Source organism: Pseudorasbora parva, chromosome 18 (assembly GCF_024679245.1).
Source record: "Pseudorasbora parva isolate DD20220531a chromosome 18, ASM2467924v1, whole genome shotgun sequence".
NCBI lineage: Eukaryota > Metazoa > Chordata > Actinopteri > Cypriniformes > Gobionidae > Pseudorasbora > Pseudorasbora parva.
In genome coordinates, this window is record NC_090189.1 from 3,877,514 (window position 1) to 3,901,614 (window position 24,101).

At 42.3% G+C, this 24,101-nt stretch overlaps 2 protein-coding genes across 4 annotated transcripts in view; both read left to right on the plus strand.

Moving 5' to 3' along the window:
* The window catches only part of LOC137046694 (myosin heavy chain, embryonic smooth muscle isoform-like), a 52,811-nt gene extending 51,236 nt beyond the window's left edge, over positions 1–1,575 (plus strand). For all 3 annotated transcript variants that reach the window (XM_067424035.1, XM_067424037.1, XM_067424038.1), the window contains one exon: positions 767–1,575. In XM_067424035.1, the coding sequence (XP_067280136.1) occupies positions 767–887 (121 nt within the window). In that variant the 3' untranslated portion in view covers positions 888–1,575. The remainder of the gene's footprint in view (positions 1–766) is intronic.
* A 3,839-nt stretch (positions 1,576–5,414) lies between these two features.
* Positions 5,415–12,290, plus strand: LOC137047043 (uncharacterized). The gene is made up of 2 exons (XM_067424575.1): positions 5,415–5,508; positions 10,232–12,290. Exons 1-2 carry the CDS (start codon positions 5,415–5,417, stop codon positions 11,581–11,583), a joined length of 1,446 nt encoding a protein of 481 aa, XP_067280676.1. The 3' UTR covers positions 11,584–12,290.
* Positions 12,291–24,101: the final 11,811 nt, after the last annotated feature.

Below are 24,101 nucleotides of genomic sequence, written 5' to 3' on the forward strand. Positions count from 1 at the left end.
GGGACAGTTCACCCAAACATTTAAATTGTCATCATTTACTCTCCCTCATGATGATCCAAACCTGTACGAGTTTCTTTCTTCTGTTTCCACAATCAAGTCAATGGGGATCATCAATTAAATTATATCAGTTTTCATTTTTGGGTGAACTATCACTTTAATAAATGTATTTGGTATTCATTTGCATTGAATAATAAACACATTTATTTATTAAAATGATGTATTGTGTCAGTATAATAATCCGTAATTTATACATTTGTTATATTACATAAATATTTTTTTAATAGGTGCCACATTATATATTTAGATACAAACAAAACTAAATTATACATAATGCATTTTTTTATTGGATTTATTTACAATAAAATTATTTTTTTATACATGCATACATACACCCACACACATTGTTATAATAATATAAATAAACATTTGTGTTGATACAGTATTTTAGATAAATATACATTTAATAAGTAATTATGTATTTAAATAGATTTATATATAATTCAATAAAGTAAAGCATTACCATATTAATAAACCACAGTCCTTTCAAAAATTTATATTTATAATAAATATTTAATGTATTAAACACACTATAATATTTTCACATATTTATTATTAAAAATGTGATGTAATTTTTGTCATATATTTATTACATCTGAGACTGTATTTTGCTTGAAAGCTTTGCTAGAAACTACAAGTCCATAATTTCAAACTTGTATTTTTCTCGGTTAATATTCTCCTAATATTGGTTGTCATTTGTGTCCTGCAGGAGGAAAGAGTCAAGACAAACTCTAGAAAGCCTTAAAATCAACTTCAACGATGACGATGAAGACGAGGAAGAGGAGCAGATCGTGTCCAAACCCACAGAGAAGCAGATCTTGCAGGTCTGAGCCGAGCAAACACCGGCCAAACCTAGAACTATATCACAAACTGCCAAAACCAAATCAATCTGGATCTGCCGTCAGTCTCAGTTCAGACAAACTGTTTCCCCGAGACGGCCACAAAACACCGGATCACAGACACCCCTTCAGAGACACGCCATCTGAACTGAACAATGTTGTGCTCTTTCCTGTGGACTATTGTAATATCTAGACAGATTTCTAACAGGAAACTCTGCTTTACAGTAAAGGACGTTTTAAATGACTGCTTACAGTAAGCTATCGGTTCATTGGTTAATGTTCTCTATCAAGCTATCCGTTCTGTCGGTTCTGTTATTTTTTTCCTAAATTAGTTCAATCAGCTTGTTTACATCATGTATGTATTAGCGTAAAATAGATAGAAGTGAATATTCATGATGAAGTGTGTAGTTATTCATGCCATCCTGTTTAGAAATATTTGGGGACTTTAGTGATCTTGCATGCATTCAGAGACCGCACAAACCTGTGCTGATGATGTTCCTTCTGCTGACGGTTATTAACCAGTTACGGGACTCGTGTTTAAGTGTTCATGAGAATATAACATGTTAAATGGGATCATCTGTGTCTGTCTCTTCACACGGGGCCGTTCAGGGCCACTTAATACACCGCAGGGGTGCTTTATTTGTAGTATAAAATGGAAATAAATTATGCTAAATCATTATTGGTGCTTTTTTGTTTTACTTTGCTCTGAAGTTTATGGGGGGGTTAAGTAAACAAACGCATCTACTTATTACAAAAAAAAAACTGATTTGGCTTTACTAAAACGTGTGCATAATCGACTCGTTAAATGAATAAATCTAAAGTGGTTCAGAATCAGATGACCGAAGCACAAGGTTTTCTAGGTTGACCAAAGCTTAGTCACTCAGGAGGAGCTCGGAGTAGAGCCGTTGCTCCTCCACATCGAGAGGAGCCTGCTGAGGTGGCTCGGGCATCTATTTCAGATACTACTGTACCCTGGAAAGGATATAGAGCTAGAAAAGAGGGACCACCACCCCAGTCCACAGGTACTGTTCACAACTGCCACACGATGCTACAGAGGCGTTTTAGCCAAGACAGCCCTACAACATCCAGAGACTTAAGGTTCTCGGGGCAAATCTCATCCACCCCCTGAGCCTTGCCACTGAGGAGCTTATTAACTACCTCGATGACTTCAGCCCGGGTGATGGAGCTCTAAATAAATGGGAAGTTGTATGTCTTTGTGTTTCCGGCTCCCGTTCAGCTCTGGAAGGCTCTAGGGACACCAGACTTGCGTTCCTGTCTACACCTCAGCGCCCTCTATCAGAATCTAGAGTTTCGAGAAGATCGGAGAAACTCGAAAATTTCCCCCAAAAAAACACAAAGGGGTACCACTTATATATTTTTTGGTTCGGAAAATAAAGTTTCTCCGATATTCTCAAAACTATCGATTCAGACAAAAGGCGTCGAGATGTAGACAGGAGCGCTAGTCTGGTGGCCCTATAGCCTTCCAGAGCTGAACGGGAGCCGGAAACACAAAGACATACAATTTCACATTTTTTTTAGAGCTGCCAGATAACCAGTCCGAAGACAGTGTTTATAGATGATATTTCAACATGTGACGTGAATGAACTGATAACAGGGTGGATGAAATAAATACGGGGGAATAAAATGATAATGGGGATGAAACTGATAACAAGGTGGATAAAATGATGACAGGGTGAATGAACTGATAACTGGGTGGATGAAGCTGTTAACAGGGTGGATGAAACCAAAAACAGGCTGGATGAAATAATAACAGGGTGGATGTACTGATTACTGGGTGGATGAAATGATAACAGGGTGGATGAAATAAAAACGGGGGAAAAAATTGATAATGGGGATGAAACTGATCACGGGGGATGAAAGTGATAACAGGGTGGATAAAATGATAACAGGGTGAATGAACTGAAAACTGGGTGGATGAAACTGATAACAGGGTGGATGAATCTGATAACAGGGTGGATGAAACCGATAACATGGTGGATGAAACCGATAACAGGCTGGATGAAATAATAACAGGGTGGATGTACTGATTACTGGGTGGATGAAATGATAACAGGGTGGATTACACTGTGTGCTGCTTCCTGTTATCTTGCAGCTCTAAATAAATGGAAAGTTGTATGTCTTTGTGTTTCCGGCTCCCGTTCAGCTCTGGAAGGCCCTAGGGACACCAGACTTGCGTTCCTGTCTACACCTCAGCGCCCTCTATCAGAATCTAGAGTTTCGAGAAGATCGGAGAAACTCGAAAATTTCCCCCTCAAAAAACACAAAGGGGTACCACTGCCAGATAACCAGTCCGAAGACAGTGTTTATAGATGATATTTCAACATGTGACGTGAATGAACTGAGAACAGGGTGGATGAAATAAATATGGGGGAATAAAATGATAATGGGGATGAAACTGTAAGAATGGATTTCACCTGAGAACAAACTAAAGGGATTAAAGCTGCAATAAAGACAATAAAGACAATAAAACTTCACTATCTGAATGCAAGAGTAAACAAGACTGCATCTGGCCCAATCCTATTTCCTCACCCCTGCCGAGATATGACCCTCTCACCCTCTGGGTCACATGCAAATATCACAGATACTGCCACAAGCTGTTTCTGTATGGTCAATACAAAGACTTTTGGTGTGATTGGTAAACAGGTTTCATTCTCACATCAGGGGAACTGGTGACATTCCAGCTCTAGAAAAACAGGTCGTAAAAGAAGGACAAGCGGGTTTGTTCCTCTGGTGTAGGAGATGCTCATAAAGATCTTTTGATAAACATTTGCTGTCAGGCCTCCAGGATAGGTGGGACCATTTGGGTCTGAGAAAAGAACCAAGATCTGCATAAATATTTGGGTGCTAAATGTTTATTGTTCTTTGATCTGGGGGAGTATTTAAGGGAAAGGAGCAAACCGCTCAGGGAAGCATCTGTAATCAGAACTTCCCACACTGTTCCCGTGTGTTTCTAGAAGCCAGGTAAATGATGACTCTTTGAAACTATGTATATACTATTTTATACTTGAGTAACATTGTATGCTGATCAGTTGTGTATCATTGTCTTTTAATCTGACTATATTTTGATGATTTTGCCTGGCTAAATAAACATTTACTTTGATTAATCTTGTATTATTCTAAGGCCGCTTCTTTTAGTACGATCAAACGGAGTCTGGTATTTCCGCAAACGTTGTCTCGGCGATAGATCAAACAGCAGGACGCAATGGAGGGAGCATGGAGCACCACATTAGCGATAATCTGATTTCTGACTATCACTGTATTAGCAAGTTGTAGTCCCTGTGATTATTATTCCCATTACGCTTTAAGATGAGTAAGCAGGCGCAACCACTTAAAGGTAAAATATTCACTCTGCAATCCTCTGACTAATATCAGAACCGGCTCGTCTGTGTTTGAGAATGTAATTCGCGAAACATATCTCTAAGAGATATCGGGTCCCTTGATGAACGAAGATAGTGAGAAGTAGAGATACTCAGAGAGATCAAAGATCTAAATTAAATCACAACTAATCATACGATCAGCCGTAATTTATAAATGTAACAAACTCAAGGAAACTACATACAATTAGAGTCAGATTAAATTAAAACATGGAGTCAGATTTAAAATTGGATCTTCACACTTTAATAAATTACAGTGTCCTTTATAGAAGCGCCCGAAAAGACGAACACGCAGGATTCCTTCGACCAGCTGTTGGATTCCTTCCTTGGGCCAAACAGGTGGAGTTTACAAAGTGGTGACCCCGACGTGATCTCCCAGTCTCAGGCGAGTGACGTCTTTTGGCGCGACAATTCAGATCCACCCGAGTGAGCATGAGGTTTGAAGTTCTACTTTTCTGTCTACAAATGTCCTGGTAAGTCCATTTTTGTTTACCTTTTAGAAAGTGTTGAGGGAAAGCCTAGACGCACCCAATATAGACACATTTGTTGAACGGGTCGGTATACCCACAGTAGACCGGAGACCGTAGAAATCCGGTGGTGTTTAAGGTTATTAGAAAACACAATGGCTTATCAGGGAAGCGGCAGTTTGAGTGTAGATAAGGAGATAATGGAAACGCTTGGAGTGAACATTAAAGATCTCCTCCTTAGCTTGCGCAACAAAGGTGTAGATTTTGAGTGGAACAATGAGAAAATTCTAGCTTGGTACCAGACTGAGGGCCGTAAATTGGAAAAAAAGGCTCCTTTTAAGAAAATTCTGGTCGCGATCGTTTATCTGCTGCGTCGAAATGATTTGAAAACTATTGCAGAAAACGAACGTGTAATAGCCAATATAAAAGAGCTAGAAATGCAACGATCGGACGAGTTAAAAAAGCTAAGAGCGCAGGTCGAAGCATTTGTGTATGATAAACAAACATGGGCAAGACAGGGCAGCGCGATCGAATCACAAATGAAAAAGCTTGAAAAGAAGCTTAAATTAGATAAAGATTACACATCCGCGCTTGAGGATTGTTGCGAATCAGCAGGATTTCCTGTATCTGCGGTAGTCGCGGCGATAAGCAGTAAAATGGGTAACATTAACGGGCAAAATAGCGATAGTGACGAAGATGATGTTGCACTTGTGTCGAGCAGTTTGCAAGGCCATCTGGACCTGAGAGAGCGTGAGCTTTCTCCAGGACCCGTGAAAGAGCAAAAATTACCCGATGAGCGAAAACAACGCAGTCCCATAATAACTCGAGTTAAATCAGGCTCGGTTCTCCGGAAACCGGTGAAAATTGCTGTGCTTAAAACAATGACGAATGCAGATGATGAAGTTACTACCATTAGCCGCCCTTTAACTTGCGAAGAATGCACGAAACACAAAGAAGTTGTGGGAATGATGCCACGAAAAGGCCCTTTCCAACCCTACTGGGACAACTTAATGTTACAGGCATCAGTGTACAAATTAGAGATCAGAGATGTTTGGCAAGTAGCCCTTCTTACCATTCCAGACGAGCTAAAACCAAAAATTCCCCGCGAATTAAGAAATGGAGAAATCATAATCAAACAGGAAGATGAGGATGACGACGACGTGTATGGAAGATTAAAGGAAACTTTATTAGAGTTAAGGGGACCAACACACGCTGAGTGGAATAGGATTTTAGAGATTAAACAGACTAACAAAGAACCGTTTGAAATTTATGCCGAACGTTTATGGGTGACATACAAAGAGCATTCAGGTTTAGAAGATGCACAACGCGATCAGGAAGTTTTATTACAACTCCTGAAAAATAACGCCGGTCCCCATATACAGCAGGCATTAGTTCACGGAGCCGATCCGCCAGAGAATACCTACCGGTCATTGGTGGATTGGGCTTCCAAAATAGAGGCTAGACTAAAACAAAACAAAACCTGTTTTGTGGCAACAACACAATGGTTAACCGAAGGAAGAGGTGCTAAAAATCCTGACCCTAAATTTCAACCTCGATGCCAGTTTTGTAAGAAAAACAACCATACGATCAAAACCTGTTTTCAATTAAAACGCAAACTAAATCAGGAAACGCATTCTAAAGACGACAATGAAATACTCAGGCGTTTAGGGGATTTGATTGTAGGGAATAACACTTCAGAAAACAGCGCAAAGCAATCTGAAGAAAGAAAATTGACCCAAGATGACGCATTCCAAACAGAGCTCGCTGCCCTGATAGAAAAACATAAAAGGCCCCAATAGGGGTGCGTGGCCTCCGTTGCTATGGGAAGCGTTGTCACAAGCGGTAACCAAATCAAAATAAGAGCTAATCTCGGAGGCCGGTTAGTTAACATTCTCATTGATTCTGGAGCCGCATGCTCTTGTACAAACCTTCCGTTACCCCTAAACACGAGAACTATTCAAATTAAAGGCATAGGCGATACTTTGATGACCGCAACGCAAACACAACCAGTTAAACTTGATTTGGGCGTGGTAGTGCTAACAGAACAATTCTGGTATTTACCAGACAATAGTGAAGGAACTGTGCTGGGAATGGACATTATGAGAAAGCATGGATTTGTGATTCATTGTTTTGAAAAACAAATTGAGCTACAAACATATAAAACTACAAAGGGAAGTTTGCCTAAAGGCAATGCAAACATTATGTCCATGTCCAGTACAGATCCAATTCAACTTCTCATCAGCAAACACAGCAATGTTTGGGCTAATCATGAGCACGATTGCGGCCTTGTTGACTTTGAGGTATGCATCGAGGGAGAGCCCCCTCCCCCGCAAAAGCAATACCGCATCAAGCCAGAGGCAGAGGTCGCTGTTCATGAGATAGTACAACAGCTTGAGGCAAGAGGAATAGTTCGACGATGCAGTTCCACTACGAATTCACCGTGCTTGCCAGTGCCAAAACCTAATGGAAAATGGCGTCTGTGCATAGATTATCAGCGTCTTAACAAAGTTCTACCTAAAGCGACACCAATAGTGGCAAATCCAGCTACCATCCTATCACAAGTTTCAACCGATGCTTCATGGTTCACAGTGCTTGACATCAAAAATGGTTTTTGGTCTCTTAAAGTTAAACGAGAAGACCAATGGAAATTGGCATTTACTGTAAATCAAATGCAGTATACCTGGGAGCGGATGCCACAAGGCCTACACAACAGCCCAGCCATTTTTCACAGAGCTGTGGCAGATGTCCTCGGTCCCTTACTAGGGACTGGACAGGTCGTTCACTATGTGGATGACATTTTGATAGCTACAGGAAAACAAATTGAGAACCATTTGCAGCTGGTTGACGAGGTGTTACAAAGGTTAGGTGACGCAGGCTTTAAAATGAACAAAGAAAAAGCCCAAATTGCACTAAAAGAGGTACACTATTTAGGGTACACTCTGACGAAAAGCCACAGAGCCTTAACAGACGATAGAAAGAAATGCATCGCCGAACTGCCTCGACCACATACTTTAAACTCGTTACAAAAAGTATTGGGAACAGCAAACTATTTACAAGACTTCATCCCTGATTATGCAAACACCGCTGCGCCGTTGTACTCGCTTCTAAAAGGAAAAACAAAACCAAATGATGTCCTTGAATGGACTGACGAGCATGAACAAGCATTTAGTGATTTAAAACAGCGTTTGTGCGCTGCGCCTGCCCTTGGATTCCCCAATGTATCAAAAGTTTTCCACATTCAAGTAGACACGCATGAAATAACACTAAGCGGAGTCTTAGCTCAGGAATATGGGGGAAAACTACGTCCAATCGCGTATTACAGTCGGAAAAAATCTCTGGTCGAGCAAGGATTCGACCCATGTACGCAACACGTGCTGGCGGTGCATTGGATGCTAAAAACAACAGAGCCCATTGTCGGTTTTCAACCTGTTGTTGTACACACAATGCACACGCCTGTACGAATGTTGTTACAGGGCCGAATCAAGGGAGTTTCTTCCCAAAGATTAGCGAGATGGCTAGCCGACATCCAAGCGCGTGATATTACCATAAAAAACACACGAATTTTGCCACATCTGCTCTGGGATGTTGAGGGAAATCCACACACATGCCAGCCTGTAAAAGAGGCACAAAGCCTTGTTCATGACCAACCATTACCAGGCCAAGCACCTGTATACATAGATGGTTCAAGATTCTGTCAGAATGGTCATTTTTATGCTGGATGTGCAGTGTGGGCCCCCACTCTTCCAGACACAGATGCTGGACAACAATTGTTGTTTAAATTACCGTCTAACGTATCCGCACAGGAAGCCGAGCTCATTGCATTGCTAGAAGCGATTAAGGCACACCCTGAACCACTTTGCGTGTATACAGATAGTCGGTATGCGTGTGGGGTTGTAACTGATTTTATGGCTCAATGGCAATTGAGAAAATTCCTCACTTCTGCTGGAACGCCTATAAAACATTTCAACACCATAACGTCAATATGGAAAGCAGTCCAAGCGCGAAAAAACCCCATGTCCATTGTGAAAGTACGCGCACACATAAGCAAAAATCCAGATGTGCACAAAGAAAACAATAATATTGTTGACCAACTGGCTAAGCTGGCCGCAGTCAAAGGCGACCAGTGGCAAAAAGAGACATCCTCTGCTTCTGTAGCAAGTGCTGCCCAAGTCACACCCATTGACCTCAAACAGTATCAACAAGAGCTGTGGGTCTCTAAGGGAGAACCTGTGCCACACTTGAAACATGATCAGATGGTGAATGTAATTGAAGGCATAGTGCTCCGAGATGGAAAATTTGTCGTTCCGGAAGCCCTCCAAAAACCAATAATCAAATTATATCATGATTATGCGCATGTATCAGCAACAAAAACAGCACAGCTGATACAAACTCAGTTTTGGTGGCAGGGAATGATGGCGGACATTGAAAGGTGGTGCAACACCTGCATGGTGTGTGCTACCATTAACCAGGGAAAACCAGGCCGAACAAACCTACGTAGGCCAGAACCACCGAAAGGGCCCTGGGAATCCTTACAATTGGATTTCATTGGTCCGCTACCCAGTACCAAAGGGGGGTATCGGTATTGCCTTGTCATAATTGATAAATTCTCGAAATGGGTTGAAGCAATTCCCACTCGCAATAACACGGCAAATACTGTGGCACGTGTGATAGCGAACCAAATCATCCCTCTTTGGGGAGCACCAAGTCAAATTGAATCTGATCAGGGGACTCATTTTACTGGACAAGTGATGAAAAACATGTGCAAAATGCTAAACATCAAGCAAAGACTTCACGTGTCTTACAGGCCACAAAGTTCGGGAAATGTTGAACGTGTTAACCGCACCATAAAAGAAAATATTGCAAAACAGATAGCACAACACCAAAACAGGTGGATTGATGTCTTACCCACAGTTCTGACTGTGCTGCGAGCAACCCCATCAAAAGCGACAGGCATTAGTCCATATGAGCTTATGACTGGAAGGGTGATGAAGTTACCCATTGATCCAGAAATTTCCCCAGCAGATCTGGGGCCCCTCATGCTTGCGACTCAGCAGACTGTGTTGGTGTTGGTGATCTGGAACCAGCAACATATAGGTGCACTCACACAACATCACATAACGACACACATTTGAAGTTTACGGAAGTACTGTTCAATCTGACAAAACGGACACCGAGCAGTATTGTAAAAACATTTGTTTGGACTAGTCGGAAAGAAGGAACATACTGTGTGGGAAAATGTGAGGCAAATCTGGACAATTTTACTAGCCCTCACAATTGCTCATGGACTTTACACCATTGCTTTAATTTGACTACCTGTGGATACAGGAAACCCACACAGTGTCCAAAATTACATCCCACTCCTCCAGGTGGTCTGATCAGAGGAAATGTGAATAAGACTTTGCTTCATGATGTCAATCTTGTAATAACACATGTGACGTATAACATCTCTAATATTTTGTCTGCCTACGAAAAGCACACAGGCTACAGTCACGCATCGATGATTTAGTTTTTGATTACAAAAATAGACTTGCAGTCCAAATTCCACCTGTTCGCACTAAACGCGACATTTTTGGAAATATAGCAGGCCTTTTTGGTTCAGTAAATTCTATATCCAACAATTACAAAATAACAGGTCAATCTCAATTTTCAACATGGTTGGCAAATCAGGTGGCCACTGGTTTTCAACACATCACTAATAGTAATGAAAATATTATTAAAGCGGTCAGATCTGAGGCGCAGGCGCTTCTGACGACCAGCCAGACAATTTTTAATCAGACCCGTACCATCGAGCATGACTTAGCCTGTAGGTTGTATGCACAGGATTTGTTTACTGCAGCGAGACAAGAGATTTTAGATCTTCGTCTCTATAAAACACCTAGACATGTTCTAAATGATCTTATTGAAATCTTAGATCTGCATAGATGGCTTGCATCAGAGAAAATGAAAAATATTAAATACTCTGAATTATTATCAACATTAATGATGTATACTGGAAATGAATGTACTGGCTGTATTGGGTTCTTTGCCACTTTCCCTTTAATTCACCCAGATCAAGTTTACTTAAATTCCACTACCATACGCTCTATTTGCGTTGTAGTGAAGGATCAGATCATAAAATGGGACTATCTTACGGGGTATATGACTTTGAGGGGCATTGAAACCTTGTTTACCACTCGCAGTTGTTGTCATGAAACATCAAGTTACGTTATTTGCACCTGCAACACTTTACAGCCTTTTTCTGCCAATGACTCTAAGCTTGTTAACGTCCAGTCATTGCATGGACATTCTGATGCTGTTCAAGTGTCTCACACACAGTGGTGCATCGTCAGTGAGATGAATTCCTTCACCTACGGAGGTCTGACCTGCCCTGCTAACCACACTTTCTGTTTAGAAGTGAAAGAGGACTTTTCAATGGGTCAGATCAACATCCTTGGAAGGGTACCAATGGATGCGGATGTTTCCCCGTGGTGGGAGGACACTTTTTATGAACAAAGCACACAAGATTTGGTCAACACAATGGACTTAGTACAAGAAATGATCCTGCAGACTGAATACCATCTCAACCAAGCACAAGTGGAGGCAAATCTGGCGAAAAAGACTGCCGAGATCCTGTCTAGTTCTTCGACGCGTTCAGCACAGTATGCGTACACATGGTGGGACTGGATGTTCCGTGGATGTGCCATGGCCAGTGTGTTCATCTTCTTATTCACACTCTGTCAGTGCTGCTACTTCAGATGTCTTCTTCGAGCAATGCGCACTTCAACCAACATGGCCATTGCACTCAGCCCATTACAGATACCAGCCCTACGGAAAGTGCAGCTGTAAAAAAAAAAAAGAAATCCCTGGTGGTGGCCCCTCGGAGACTGCTCTGTCTCTGCTCCAAGGGACCAAGGGCGGAACTGTAAGAATGGATTTCACCTGAGAACAAACTAAAGGGATTAAAGCTGCAATAAAGACAATAAAGACAATAAAACTTCACTATCTGAATGCAAGAGTAAACAAGACTGCATCTGGCCCAATCCTATTTCCTCACCCCTGCCGAGATATGACCCTCTCACCCTCTGGGTCACATGCAAATATCACAGATACTGCCACAAGCTGTTTCTGTATGGTCAATACAAAGACTTTTGGTGTGATTGGTAAACAGGTTTCATTCTCACATCAGGGGAACTGGTGACATTCCAGCTCTAGAAAAACAGGTCGTAAAAGAAGGACAAGCGGGTTTGTTCCTCTGGTGTAGGAGATGCTCATAAAGATCTTTTGATAAACATTTGCTGTCAGGCCTCCAGGATAGGTGGGACCATTTGGGTCTGAGAAAAGAACCAAGATCTGCATAAATATTTGGGTGCTAAATGTTTATTGTTCTTTGATCTGGGGGAGTATTTAAGGGAAAGGAGCAAACCGCTCAGGGAAGCATCTGTAATCAGAACTTCCCACACTGTTCCCGTGTGTTTCTAGAAGCCAGGTAAATGATGACTCTTTGAAACTATGTATATACTATTTTATACTTGAGTAACATTGTATGCTGATCAGTTGTGTATCATTGTCTTTTAATCTGACTATATTTTGATGATTTTGCCTGGCTAAATAAACATTTACTTTGATTAATCTTGTATTATTCTAAGGCCGCTTCTTTTAGTACGATCAAACGGAGTCTGGTATTTCCGCAAACGTTGTCTCGGCGATAGATCAAACAGCAGGACGCAATGGAGGGAGCATGGAGCACCACATTAGCGATAATCTGATTTCTGACTATCACTGTATTAGCAAGTTGTAGTCCCTGTGATTATTATTCCCATTACGCTTTAAGATGAGTAAGCAGGCGCAACCACTTAAAGGTAAAATATTCACTCTGCAATCCTCTGACTAATATCAGAACCGGCTCGTCTGTGTTTGAGAATGTAATTCGCGAAACATATCTCTAAGAGATATCGGGTCCCTTGATGAACGAAGATAGTGAGAAGTAGAGATACTCAGAGAGATCAAAGATCTAAATTAAATCACAACTAATCATACGATCAGCCGTAATTTATAAATGTAACAAACTCAAGGAAACTACATACAATTAGAGTCAGATTAAATTAAAACATGGAGTCAGATTTAAAATTGGATCTTCACACTTTAATAAATTACAGTGTCCTTTATAGAAGCGCCCGAAAAGACGAACACGCAGGATTCCTTCGACCAGCTGTTGGATTCCTTCCTTGGGCCAAACAGGTGGAGTTTACAAAACTGATAACAGGGTGGATAAAATGATAACAGGGTGAATGAACTGATAACAGGGTGGATGAAACTGATAACAGGGTGGATGAATCCGATAACAGGGTGGATGAAGTAATAATAGGGTGGATGTACTGATTACTCGGTGGATGAAATGATAACAGGGTGGATGAAATAATAGGGTGGATGTACTGATTACTGGGTGGATGAAATGATAACAGGGTGGATGACACTGTGTGCTACTTCCTGTTATCTTGCAGCTCTAAATAAATGGGAAGTTGTATGTCTTTGTGTTTCCGGCTCCCGTTCAGCTCCGGAAGGCCCTAGGGACACCAGACTTGCATTCCTGTCTACAGCTCAGCGCCCTCTATCAGAATCCAGAGTTTCGAGAAGATCAGAGAAACTCGAAAATTTCCCCCCAAAAAACACAAAGGGGTACCACTTATATATTTTTTGGTTCGGAAAATAAAGTTTTTCCGATATTCTCAAAACTATCGATTAGGACAGAAGGCGTCGAGATGTAGACCGGAGCGCTAGTCTGGTGGCCCTATAGCCTTCCAGAGTTGAACGGGAGCCGGAAACACAAAGACATACAATTTCACATTTTTTTAGAGCCGCCAGATAACCAGTCCGAAGACACAGTGTTTATAGATGATATTTCAACAAGTGACGTGAATGAACTGAGAACAGGGTGGATGAAATAAATACGGGGGAATAAAATGATAATGGGGATGAAACTGATCATGAGAGATGAAACTGATAACAGGGTGGATAAAATGATAACAGGGTGAATGAACTGATAACTGGGTGGATGAAACTGATAACAGGGTGGATGAATCTGATAACAGGGTGGATGAAACCGATAACAGGGTGGATGAAACCGATAACAGGCTGGATGAAATAATAACAGGGTGGATGTACTGATTACTGGGTGGATGAAATGATAACAGGGTGGATGACACTGTGTGCTGCTTCCTGTTATCTTGCAGCTCTAAATAAATAGGAAGTTGTATGTCTTTGTGTTTCTGGCTCCCGTTCAGCTCTGGAAGGCTCTAGGGACACCAGACTTGCGTTCCTGTCTACACCTCAGCGCCCTCTATCACAATCTAGTTGTTTCGAGAAGATCAGAGAAACTCGAAAATTTCCTCCCAAAAAACACAAAGGGGTACCACTTATATATTTTTTGGTTCGGAAAATAAAGTTTTTCCGATATTCTCAAAACTATCGATTAGGACAGAAGGCGTCGAGATGTAGACAGGAGCGCTAGTCTGGTGGCCCTATAGCCTTCCAGAGCTGAACGGGAGCCGGAAACACAAAGACATACAATTTCACATTTTTTTAGAGCCGCCAGATAACCAGTCCGAAGACACAGTGTTTATAGATGATATTTCAACATGTGACGTGAATGAACTGATAACAGGGTGGATGAAATGAATACGAGAGTATGAAATGATAATGGGTGGATTAATCTGAAAAACAGGGTGGATGAAATAAATACGGGGGAATGAAATGATAATGGGGATGAAACTGATCACGGGGGATGAAACTGATAACAGGGTGGATAAAATGATAACAGGGTGAATAAACTGATAACTGGGTGGATGAATCTGATAACAGGGAGGATGAATCTGATAACAGGGTGGATGAAACCGATAACAGGCTGGATGAAATAATAACAGGGTGGATGTACTGATTACTGGGTGGATGAAATGATAACAGGGTGGATGACACTGTGTGCTGCTTCCTGTTATCTTGCAGCTCTAAATAAATGGGAAGTTGTATGTCTTTGTGTTTCCGGCTCCCGTTCAGCTCTGGAAGGCTCTAGGGACACCAGACTTGCGTTCCTGTCTACACCTCAGCGCCCTCTATCAGAATCTAGAGTTTCGAGAAGATCGGAGAAACTCGAAAATTTCCCCCCAAAAAACACAAAGGGGTACCACTTATATATTTTTTGGTTCGGAAAATAAAGTTTCTCCGATATTCTCGAAACTATCGATTCAGACAGAAGGCGTCAAGATGTAGACAGGAGCGCTAGTCTGGTGGCCCTATAGCCTTCCAGAGCTGAACGGGAGCCGGAAACACAAAGACATACAATTTCACATTTATTTTAGAGCCGCCAGATAACCAGTCCGAAGACACAGTGTTTATAGATGATATTTCAACAAGTGACGTGAATGAACTGAGAACAGGGTGGATGAAATAAATACGGGGGAATAAAATGATAATGGGGATGAAACTGATCACGGGAGATGAAACTGATAACAGGGTGAATAAAATGATAACAGGGTGAATGAACTGATAACTGGGTGGATGAAACTGATAACAGGGTGGATGAATCTGATAAGAGGGTGGATGAATCTGATAACAGGGTGGATGAAACCGATAACAGGGTGGATGAAATGATAACAGGGTGGATGAAATAATAGGGTGGATGTACTGATTACTGGGTGGATGAAATGATAACAGGGTGGATGACACTGTGTGCTACTTCCTGTTATCTTACAGCTCTAAATAAATGGGAAGTTGTATGTCTTTGTGTTTCCGGCTCCCGTTCAGCTCCGGAAGGCCCTAGGGACACCAGACTTGCATTCCTGTCTACAGCTCAGCGCCCTCTATCAGAATCCAGAGTTTCGAGAAGATCAGAGAAACTCGAAAATTTCCCCCAAAAAAACACAAAGGGGTACCACTTATATATTTTTTGGTTCGGAAAATAAAGTTTTTCCAATATTCTCAAAACTATCGATTAGGACAGAAGGCGTCGAGATGTAGACCGGAGCGCTAGTCTGGTGGCCCTATAGCCTTCCAGAGTTGAACGGGAGCCGGAAACACAAAGACATACAATTTCACATTTTTTTAGAGCCGCCAGATAACCAGTCCGAAGACACAGTGTTTATAGATGATATTTCAACAAGTGACGTGAATGAACTGAGAACAGGGTGGATGAAATAAATACGGGGGAATAAAATGATAATGGGGATGAAACTGATCATGAGAGATGAAACTGATAACAGGGTGGATAAAATGATAACAGGGTGAATGAACTGATAACTGGGTGGATGAAACTGATAACAGGGTGGATGAATCTGATAACAGGGTGGATGAAACCGATAACAGGGTGGATGAAACCGATAACAGGCTGGATGAAATAATAACAGGGTGGATGTACTGATTACTGGGTGGATGAAATGATAACAGGGTGGATGACACTGTGTGCTGCTTCCTGTTATCTTGCAGCTCTAAATAAATAGGAAGTTGTATGTCACACAGAATGTACATTCTGGAGTGTTCTGGAGTGATGGCGCCGCTGTGTATGGCTTGCCGTCCTCTTCTGTTGAGTTTATCGTTGTTTATTTTATCCATATTATTTGCAATTCAAAATGTGTCGTCGCTGCTGGTTTATGATCGCCTGACACTGTTAAAGATCCGGGACTCCGTGAACAATTTGCCCGTTCACGGCGTCAATGAATCAAAGTCGCCGCCACCTCTCCTAGCATCTATCCCGGCCTATCTACGGTGGTCTATCTTTCCGTTACCACGGAATAAACGCTACAAGAGACGCGGAAAGAGAGGAGGAGTCCTCGTTTACTTCAAAGCTTACCTGGCTTCCTCCGGTGAACATGATCCTCGCCGTTCACGGAACAGATTACCATCGAATCACGGCATGTTTTACTACTGCCGCTCTCTGGATTACTCCCACCGCTGGCTCACGCCTGCTATCCCCGATGTCAGCGGCTCGCTTCCGCGTTGCCGGCCTGTCAGGCTTCAGAGACGGGGCTGTGTGCTGGAGCACCTCCGCCCGCTCAACCGCGCTGCGCTGCAGTCTGAGAGCTGCACAGCAGTACGTTTGGCTCTCCTAAACACCCGATCACTCACAAATAAGACTTTTATTCTGAACGACTTCATCTCCACAAACGATCTGGATTTTCTTCTGCTGACTGAGACCTGGCTGAAACCAGGTGACAACAGTGCTTTCACTGAGCTCCTCCCTCCTGGCTATTTCTTCCTCAGCACACCGCGAGCATCTGGCCGCGGTGGTGGTCTGGCCTCTGTATTCAAGCACACATATAACTGTCGCATAATTCCATCAAATAACTTCAGTAGTTTTGAGCTGCAACTATTTCTTATTGAGTTAGGGTCTCCTGTTCTATGTGCAGTTGTCTATCGTCCACCACAATTTAATAAGGCTTTTATTCAAGAATTTTCTGAGCTCCTAGCTGAGCTCATGCCGAATTATGACGATCTATTGATTTGTGGTGATTTTAACATTCATGTCTGCTGCCCATCTAACCCAATGGCAAGGGAGTTTCTAAGCCTTCTTGACTCTTTTAATTTAATACAATCAGTTAATGGTCCCACACATCACTTAGGACACACTCTTGACCTCATTATCTCCCATGGTCTCCCTGTGTCCCTCAGTAGGATATGCCATACTTCCATCTCAGACCACTTTCCTATTTTATTTGATTTTGTAACCCCTCTCAGAACCAGGTCTATTACTCCTGCCTGTCGCCGCCGTGTCATTACTCCATCCACGGCTGGGCAATTTACAGCTGCTTTCATGAACACTAGCTTATATACCCAGGTTGATCTGGCCTCTCCGCTATGTCCGGATGACCTGATTTCCATTTTTTATTCTTCCTGTTCAGAGATTTTGGATTCTATTGCACCTTTTAGGCGTAAACCCGCCAGCACTGCACCGGAACCCTGGCTAAATGACACCACCCGCACCTTTAGGCGCTGCTGCAGACAGGCCGAACGCAGGTGGAGGAAAGATAGATTGCATGTGTCACTGGATATACTAAAAGACAGTTTGGCAAGCTACCAAAAGGCTGTTAAAGAGGCCAAACGCCAATATCTGTCGAACATTATTTCCACCAGCTGCAATCGTCCAAGGACTTTATTTAACACAATACAGTCTGTTATTAATCCACCTTGCAATGTCTTGAGCAAGGTGTCAGAATCCATCTGTGAAAACTTTTTGAATTATTTTGTTGAGAAAGTATCCTCTGTTAGGCAGAATATGAACAGTACTTTTTACACCAATGCTGTCCCTCCTGTTGTCTCACCTGCAGTGTTTGAACGATTTGAACCGGTGTCTTTATCACGCCTTTCTGGGGTGGTACAGGGGTTGTCGCCCACCAACTGCCCCCTCGATATTGTTCCAACCAAGGTGCTCAAACAGGTCTTTGATACTGTTGGACCGTGCGTCCTCTCGCTCATTAACAGCTGCCTCAGCTCAGGGACTGTCCCAACTGTCTTCAAGCACGCAGTGGTCAGACCACTTTTAAAAAAACCCAACCTGGATCCCGACATTTTGTCTAATTTTAGACCTGTCTCACATTTACCATTTTTATCAAAGGTCCTAGAAAAAGTTGTGCTATCACAGTTACAGCCTTTTTTAGAAAATAACTCAATTTTAGAAAAGTTTCAGTCTGGTTTTAGGTCACGACATAGCACTGAGTCTGCGCTGCTGAAAGTCCACAACGACATCCTTCTATCCCTTGATGCTAAAAGATCTGTGCTGTTGGTGATGCTGGATCTAACAGCAGCTTTCGACACTGTGGACCATTCAGTACTTATCGCCCGCCTTGCTCAACAGGTCGGCCTCACGGGTTCAGTCCTGCAGTGGTTTCGCTCCTACTTGAACAACAGGAGCTTTTCAGTTATGATCAATGAATTTTCGTCATCCACTGCTCCTCTGTCCTCTGGAGTGCCACAAGGATCCATTCTTGGCCCTGTTCTATTTTCACTGTACATGTTGCCTCTTGGTTCCATTATTGCCAAGCACAATCTGTCTTTCCACCTATATGCAGACGACCTCCAGGTCTATATGCCTGTGCTTCCAAATGATGGTTCAGCTCTAGACTCCTTGCATAGTTGCCTATCTGAGATTAAACTATGGCTTTCACGAAACTTTCTTCATCTGAATGAGAGTAAAACGGAATACATTATTTTTGGTTCCCCTATTTTACACCACGATTTATCATCAAGCACAACCCCTCAAGTTAGTGAGGCAATAAAGAATCTGGGGGTGATCTTTGACAGAGATCTGAATTTTAACAAACAAATTAACTCTGTAGTAAAAGCAAGCTTTTTCCAGCTGCGACTTTTAGCCAAAGTAAAGCCTTTTCTGTGCCGCAGTGATCTGGAAAAGGCAATTCATGCTTTTATCAGCTCACGCATTGATTACTGTAACGCACTCTACATTGGCATCACACAGTCTTCACTCCATCGTCTCCAACTGGTACAGAATGCAGCTGCTCGTCTTCTAACCGGTACATCTAGACACAGCCATATTAGTCCAGTTCTCTGTTCTCTCCACTGGCTCCCGGTTAGGTACCGTGTTGATTTTAAAATTTTAATGTTTGCCTTTAAAGCTCTTAATGGCCTTGCGCCACCTTATTTATCAGAGATTTTAAGTGTCCACCGTCCAAACAGAGCCCTCCGGTCGGCTGACCAGATGAGGCTAGTTGTTCCGAGGTCCTGGTGCAAGCAGTGGGGCGATCGTTCATTTGCTTTTGCTGCTCCTAAACTTTGGAACACTCTACCAGTAGACCTGCGTGTTCTTACAGACCTGGCCCTATTCAAGTCCAGGTTAAAAACGCATTTATTTAAACTGGCTTTTAACACACAGTAGCACTGTGGCACTTTGAATTTTATTTTTGAATTTTATTTTTGTATTTTGTGTAACTGTTCCTTTGGTTATTGCTTCATGTATTAATATATTATTTATTGTAGATATTTTTCTGTTCTAAATGTAAAGCACCTTGGTCCTCCTTTTGGTTGTTGGAAGGTGCTATACAAATAAAGTTTGATTGATTGATTGATTGATGTCTTTGTGTTTCTGGCTCCCGTTCAGCTCTGGAAGGCTCTAGGGACACCAGACTTGCGTTCCTGTCTACACCTCAGCGCCCTCTATCACAATCTAGAGTTTCAAGAAGATCAGAGAAACTCGAAAATTTCCTCCCAAAAAACACAAAGGGGTACCACTTATATATTTTTTGGTTCGGAAAATAAAGTTTTTCCGATATTCTCAAAACTATCGATTAGGACAGAAGGCGTCGAGATGTAGACAGGAGCGCTAGTCTGGTGGCCCTATAGCCTTCCAGAGCTGAACGGGAGCCGGAAACACAAAGACATACAATTTCACATTTTTTTAGAGCCGCCAGATAACCAGTCCGAAGACACAGTGTTTATAGATGATATTTCAACATGTGACGTGAATGAACTGATAACAGGGTGGATGAAATGAATACGAGAGTATGAAATGATAATGGGTGGATTAATCTGAAAAACAGGGTGGATGAAATAAATACGGGGGAATGAAATGATAATGGGGATGAAACTGATCACGGGGGATGAAACTGATAACAGGGTGGATAAAATGATAACAGGGTGAATAAACTGATAACTGGGTGGATGAATCTGATAACAGGGAGGATGAATCTGATAACAGGGTGGATGAAACCGATAACAGGGTGGATGAAACCGATAACAGGCTGGATGAAATTGTAGTGAACATCAGTAAGGGTGGCATTCCAGAGACCAGTTTATGGCAAGGCCCCTCCCTAACTACCGGTGTGGAAGAAGATGTGCCACACTATGATTGGACCCTTGGTGAATGAACATAAACAAATGTTCAGCCACATCAGATAAGATGCCAAGACAACTGCCAGACACCTCTTACATGGCAGGAAGGGGGGACCTTCTGCACCCACCACCACCAAAGAGAGGACTTCTCATTGGTCTACAAGTGGATTTTAACCTCCAAACTCATTCCTAAGGTTTAGGCAAGTGCTGCCATAAAAATTCCTCCAGGACCTCCTGAAGGCAGCAGCAAAAGAGAGGCCACAGAGGTCTATCTAAATCCATTCATACACATGTTTGGAGGTCTTAAATGTATATGAACTGCAACTCATCCACCTCATCTTCACACAAAGTGCAGTTTATGTTAATGGCTATTGACTGTAAAAACAACAGTCCACGGGACAGGTCCATTAACAGATAAACGAATGCGTGGACGATGACTTAGCCGTTTTTTTATCATGTTTGGTCTCTATCTGTTCCATACGATGCCTTTTATATTTTAAAAGAGGTTCGGTAAAGAAATAATGCATGGGTAAAACATTTAAGACATTGTTTTAACATGCCACTTTATGCTATGCAAATGAGTTCCACACTAGGGTGGGCAACACCGTGCCTACTTCAGAACCCAGTGGCCAATCACACTCCAGGACTGGAAAGGCGCCGGATTTCAATCTCCTCCTCATCGGAAAGGGATAAATATGTCCCCCGGGTAGACACACCCTCGTTCTGCGTTTCTAACCCGATGGGGAAGGAGACACTAACAGACACACCACGTTCTGCGTTTCTAACCCGACGGGGAAGGAGACACTAACAGACACACCACGTCCTGAGCTTCTGACCTGACGAGGAAAGAGACTACAAGACAGTGGAGGTTAAGCTTTTGCGAGCAAAACCTTTATATTGCTTTCGGCAAACTATAGCTGGAAAAGGGCTCTCTCCTTGAGAGATCTTATCTGACCTTTACAACTCCTCCAGCAGCACATCCAGTCCACCAAGGACCTCTGCATCGGCAGACATTGCCGGTCCCACACGGCTCCTCAGTGACGCAGCCAGCCTGCAAAGGACCCTGTGAAGATTCGACTGACCCAGCTGCCTGGTCCACGTTTAAGGACCCTCTTGGCGCAACCAGAGTTCTGCATCCTTCAGCCCAGCGTGGCAACGGCTACTTGCAACTCTGCGCCCCTCCCACTGCACGCTACCCGCATAACCAGTGGAAGACGTATCTACTGCCAGGACTGATCACCCGACTGTGTGGAACGTAAATATAAACTTACCAAACCTCTTTCTAGAGACCTTGGCATTAGTTTATACATGCAGCATATGTTTTCTAACCTGTTTAGATAACTATTACTTGAGGTCAGGTTGTTACAAATAATAGGTTTATTATTTGTTTAATGATAAATAAGCATTTATTTATCACCATGTGCCAGAACCATTAGGTGGTTCCCATAAGAAGCATTCCCATACAATTCTCTTCTATTGCTACATTCTGTTCAACAGCATTGCATTTATCCATTCTGTGCTCACATCATTTATTGGTTTTATTGTTTCGTTCATTACTTTTTGGTTATTAGTTTACTATCCTTTAGAAGTATATATCCATTACTAGCATTATTAGTCGTTTAAGTATTTACTCTTGCATATCTATTGTTAATAAATTTCATTCATTTTATTACACTGTGTCTTCATTGTGTTGATGATCAAAGACTCTACTGGTTGTCCAGACTCACAAATCCTTCAGATAAATCAGCTGACCGCCTCCCTCTAATTTACATTAATTCTGAATTACTGAACAGCTCTTTTGCGAGTGTTCTTATATTGTTAAGATAGTATTCTTAGCTGGTGCCCCGTATCAAAGAGGGAGGGGTCATCTGACACACTCATAACCACACCTTAAGTGACACGTGATCTAAAAATCACTACGTCATCAGTGAACTGAGTAATAATCACTACAAAATAATAACAGGGTGGATGTACTGATTACTGGGTGGATGAAATGATAACAGGGTGGATGACACTGTGTGCTGCTTCCTGTTATCTTGCAGCTCTAAATAAATGGGAAGTTGTATGTCTTTGTGTTTCCGGCTCCCGTTCAGCTCTGGAAGGCTCTAGGGACACCAGACTTGCGTTCCTGTCTACACCTCAGCGCCCTCTATCAGAATCTAGAGTTTCGAGAAGATCGGAGAAACTCGAAAATTTCCCCCCAAAAAACACAAAGGGGTACCACTTATATATTTTTTGGTTCGGAAAATAAAGTTTCTCCGATATTCTCGAAACTATCGATTCAGACAGAAGGCGTCGAGATGTAGACAGGAGCGCTAGTCTGGTGGCCCTATAGCCTTCCAGAGCTGAACGGGAGCCGGAAACACAAAGACATACAATTTCACATTTATTTTAGAGCCGCCAGATAACCAGTCCGAAGACACAGTGTTTATAGATGATATTTCAACAAGTGACGTGAATGAACTGAGAACAGGGTGGATGAAATAAATACGGGGGAATAAAATGATAATGGGGATGAAACTGATCACGGGAGATGAAACTGATAACAGGGTGGATAAAATGATAACAGGGTGAATGAACTGATAACTGGGTGGATGAAACTGATAACAGGGTGGATGAATCTGATAAGAGGGTGGATGAATCTGATAACAGGGTGGATGAAACCGATAACAGGGTGGATGAAACTGATAACAGGCTGGATGAAATAATAACAGGGTGGATGTACTGATTACTGGGTGGATGAAATGATAACAGGGTGAATGACACTGTGTGCTGCTTCCTGTTATCTTGCAGCTCTAAATAAATGGGAAGTTGTATGTCTTTGTGTTTCCGGCTCCCGTTCAGCTCTGGAAGGCTCTAGGGACACCAGACTTGCGTTCCTGTCTACACCCCAGCGCCCTCTATCAGAATCTAGAGTTTCGAGAAGATCGGAGAAACTTGAAAATTTCCCCCCAAAAAACACAAAGAGGTACCACTTATATATTTTTTGGTTCGGAAAATAAAGTTTCTCCGATATTCTCGAAACTATCGATTCAGACAGAAGGCGCTGAGGTGTAGACAGGAGCGCTAGTCTGGTGGCCCTATAGCCTTCCAGAGCTGAACGGGAGCCGGAAACACAAAGACATACAATTTCACATTTTTTTAGAGCTGCCAGATAACCAGTCCGAAGACACAGTGTTTATAGATGATATTTCAACATGTGACGTGAATGAACTGATAACAGGGTGGATGAAATAAATACGGGGGAATGAAATGATAATAGGGATGAAACTGATAACAAGGTGGATAAAATGATGACAGGGTGAATTAACTGATAACTGGGTGGATGAAGCTGTTAACAGGGTGGATGAAACCAAAAACAGGCTGGATGAAATAATAACAGGGTGGATGTACTGATTACTGGGTGGATGAAATGATAACAGGGTGGATGAAATAAAAACGGGGGAAAAAATTGATAATGGGGATGAAACTGATCACGGGGAATGAAACTGATAACAGGGTGGATAAAATGATAACAGGGTGAATGAACTGAA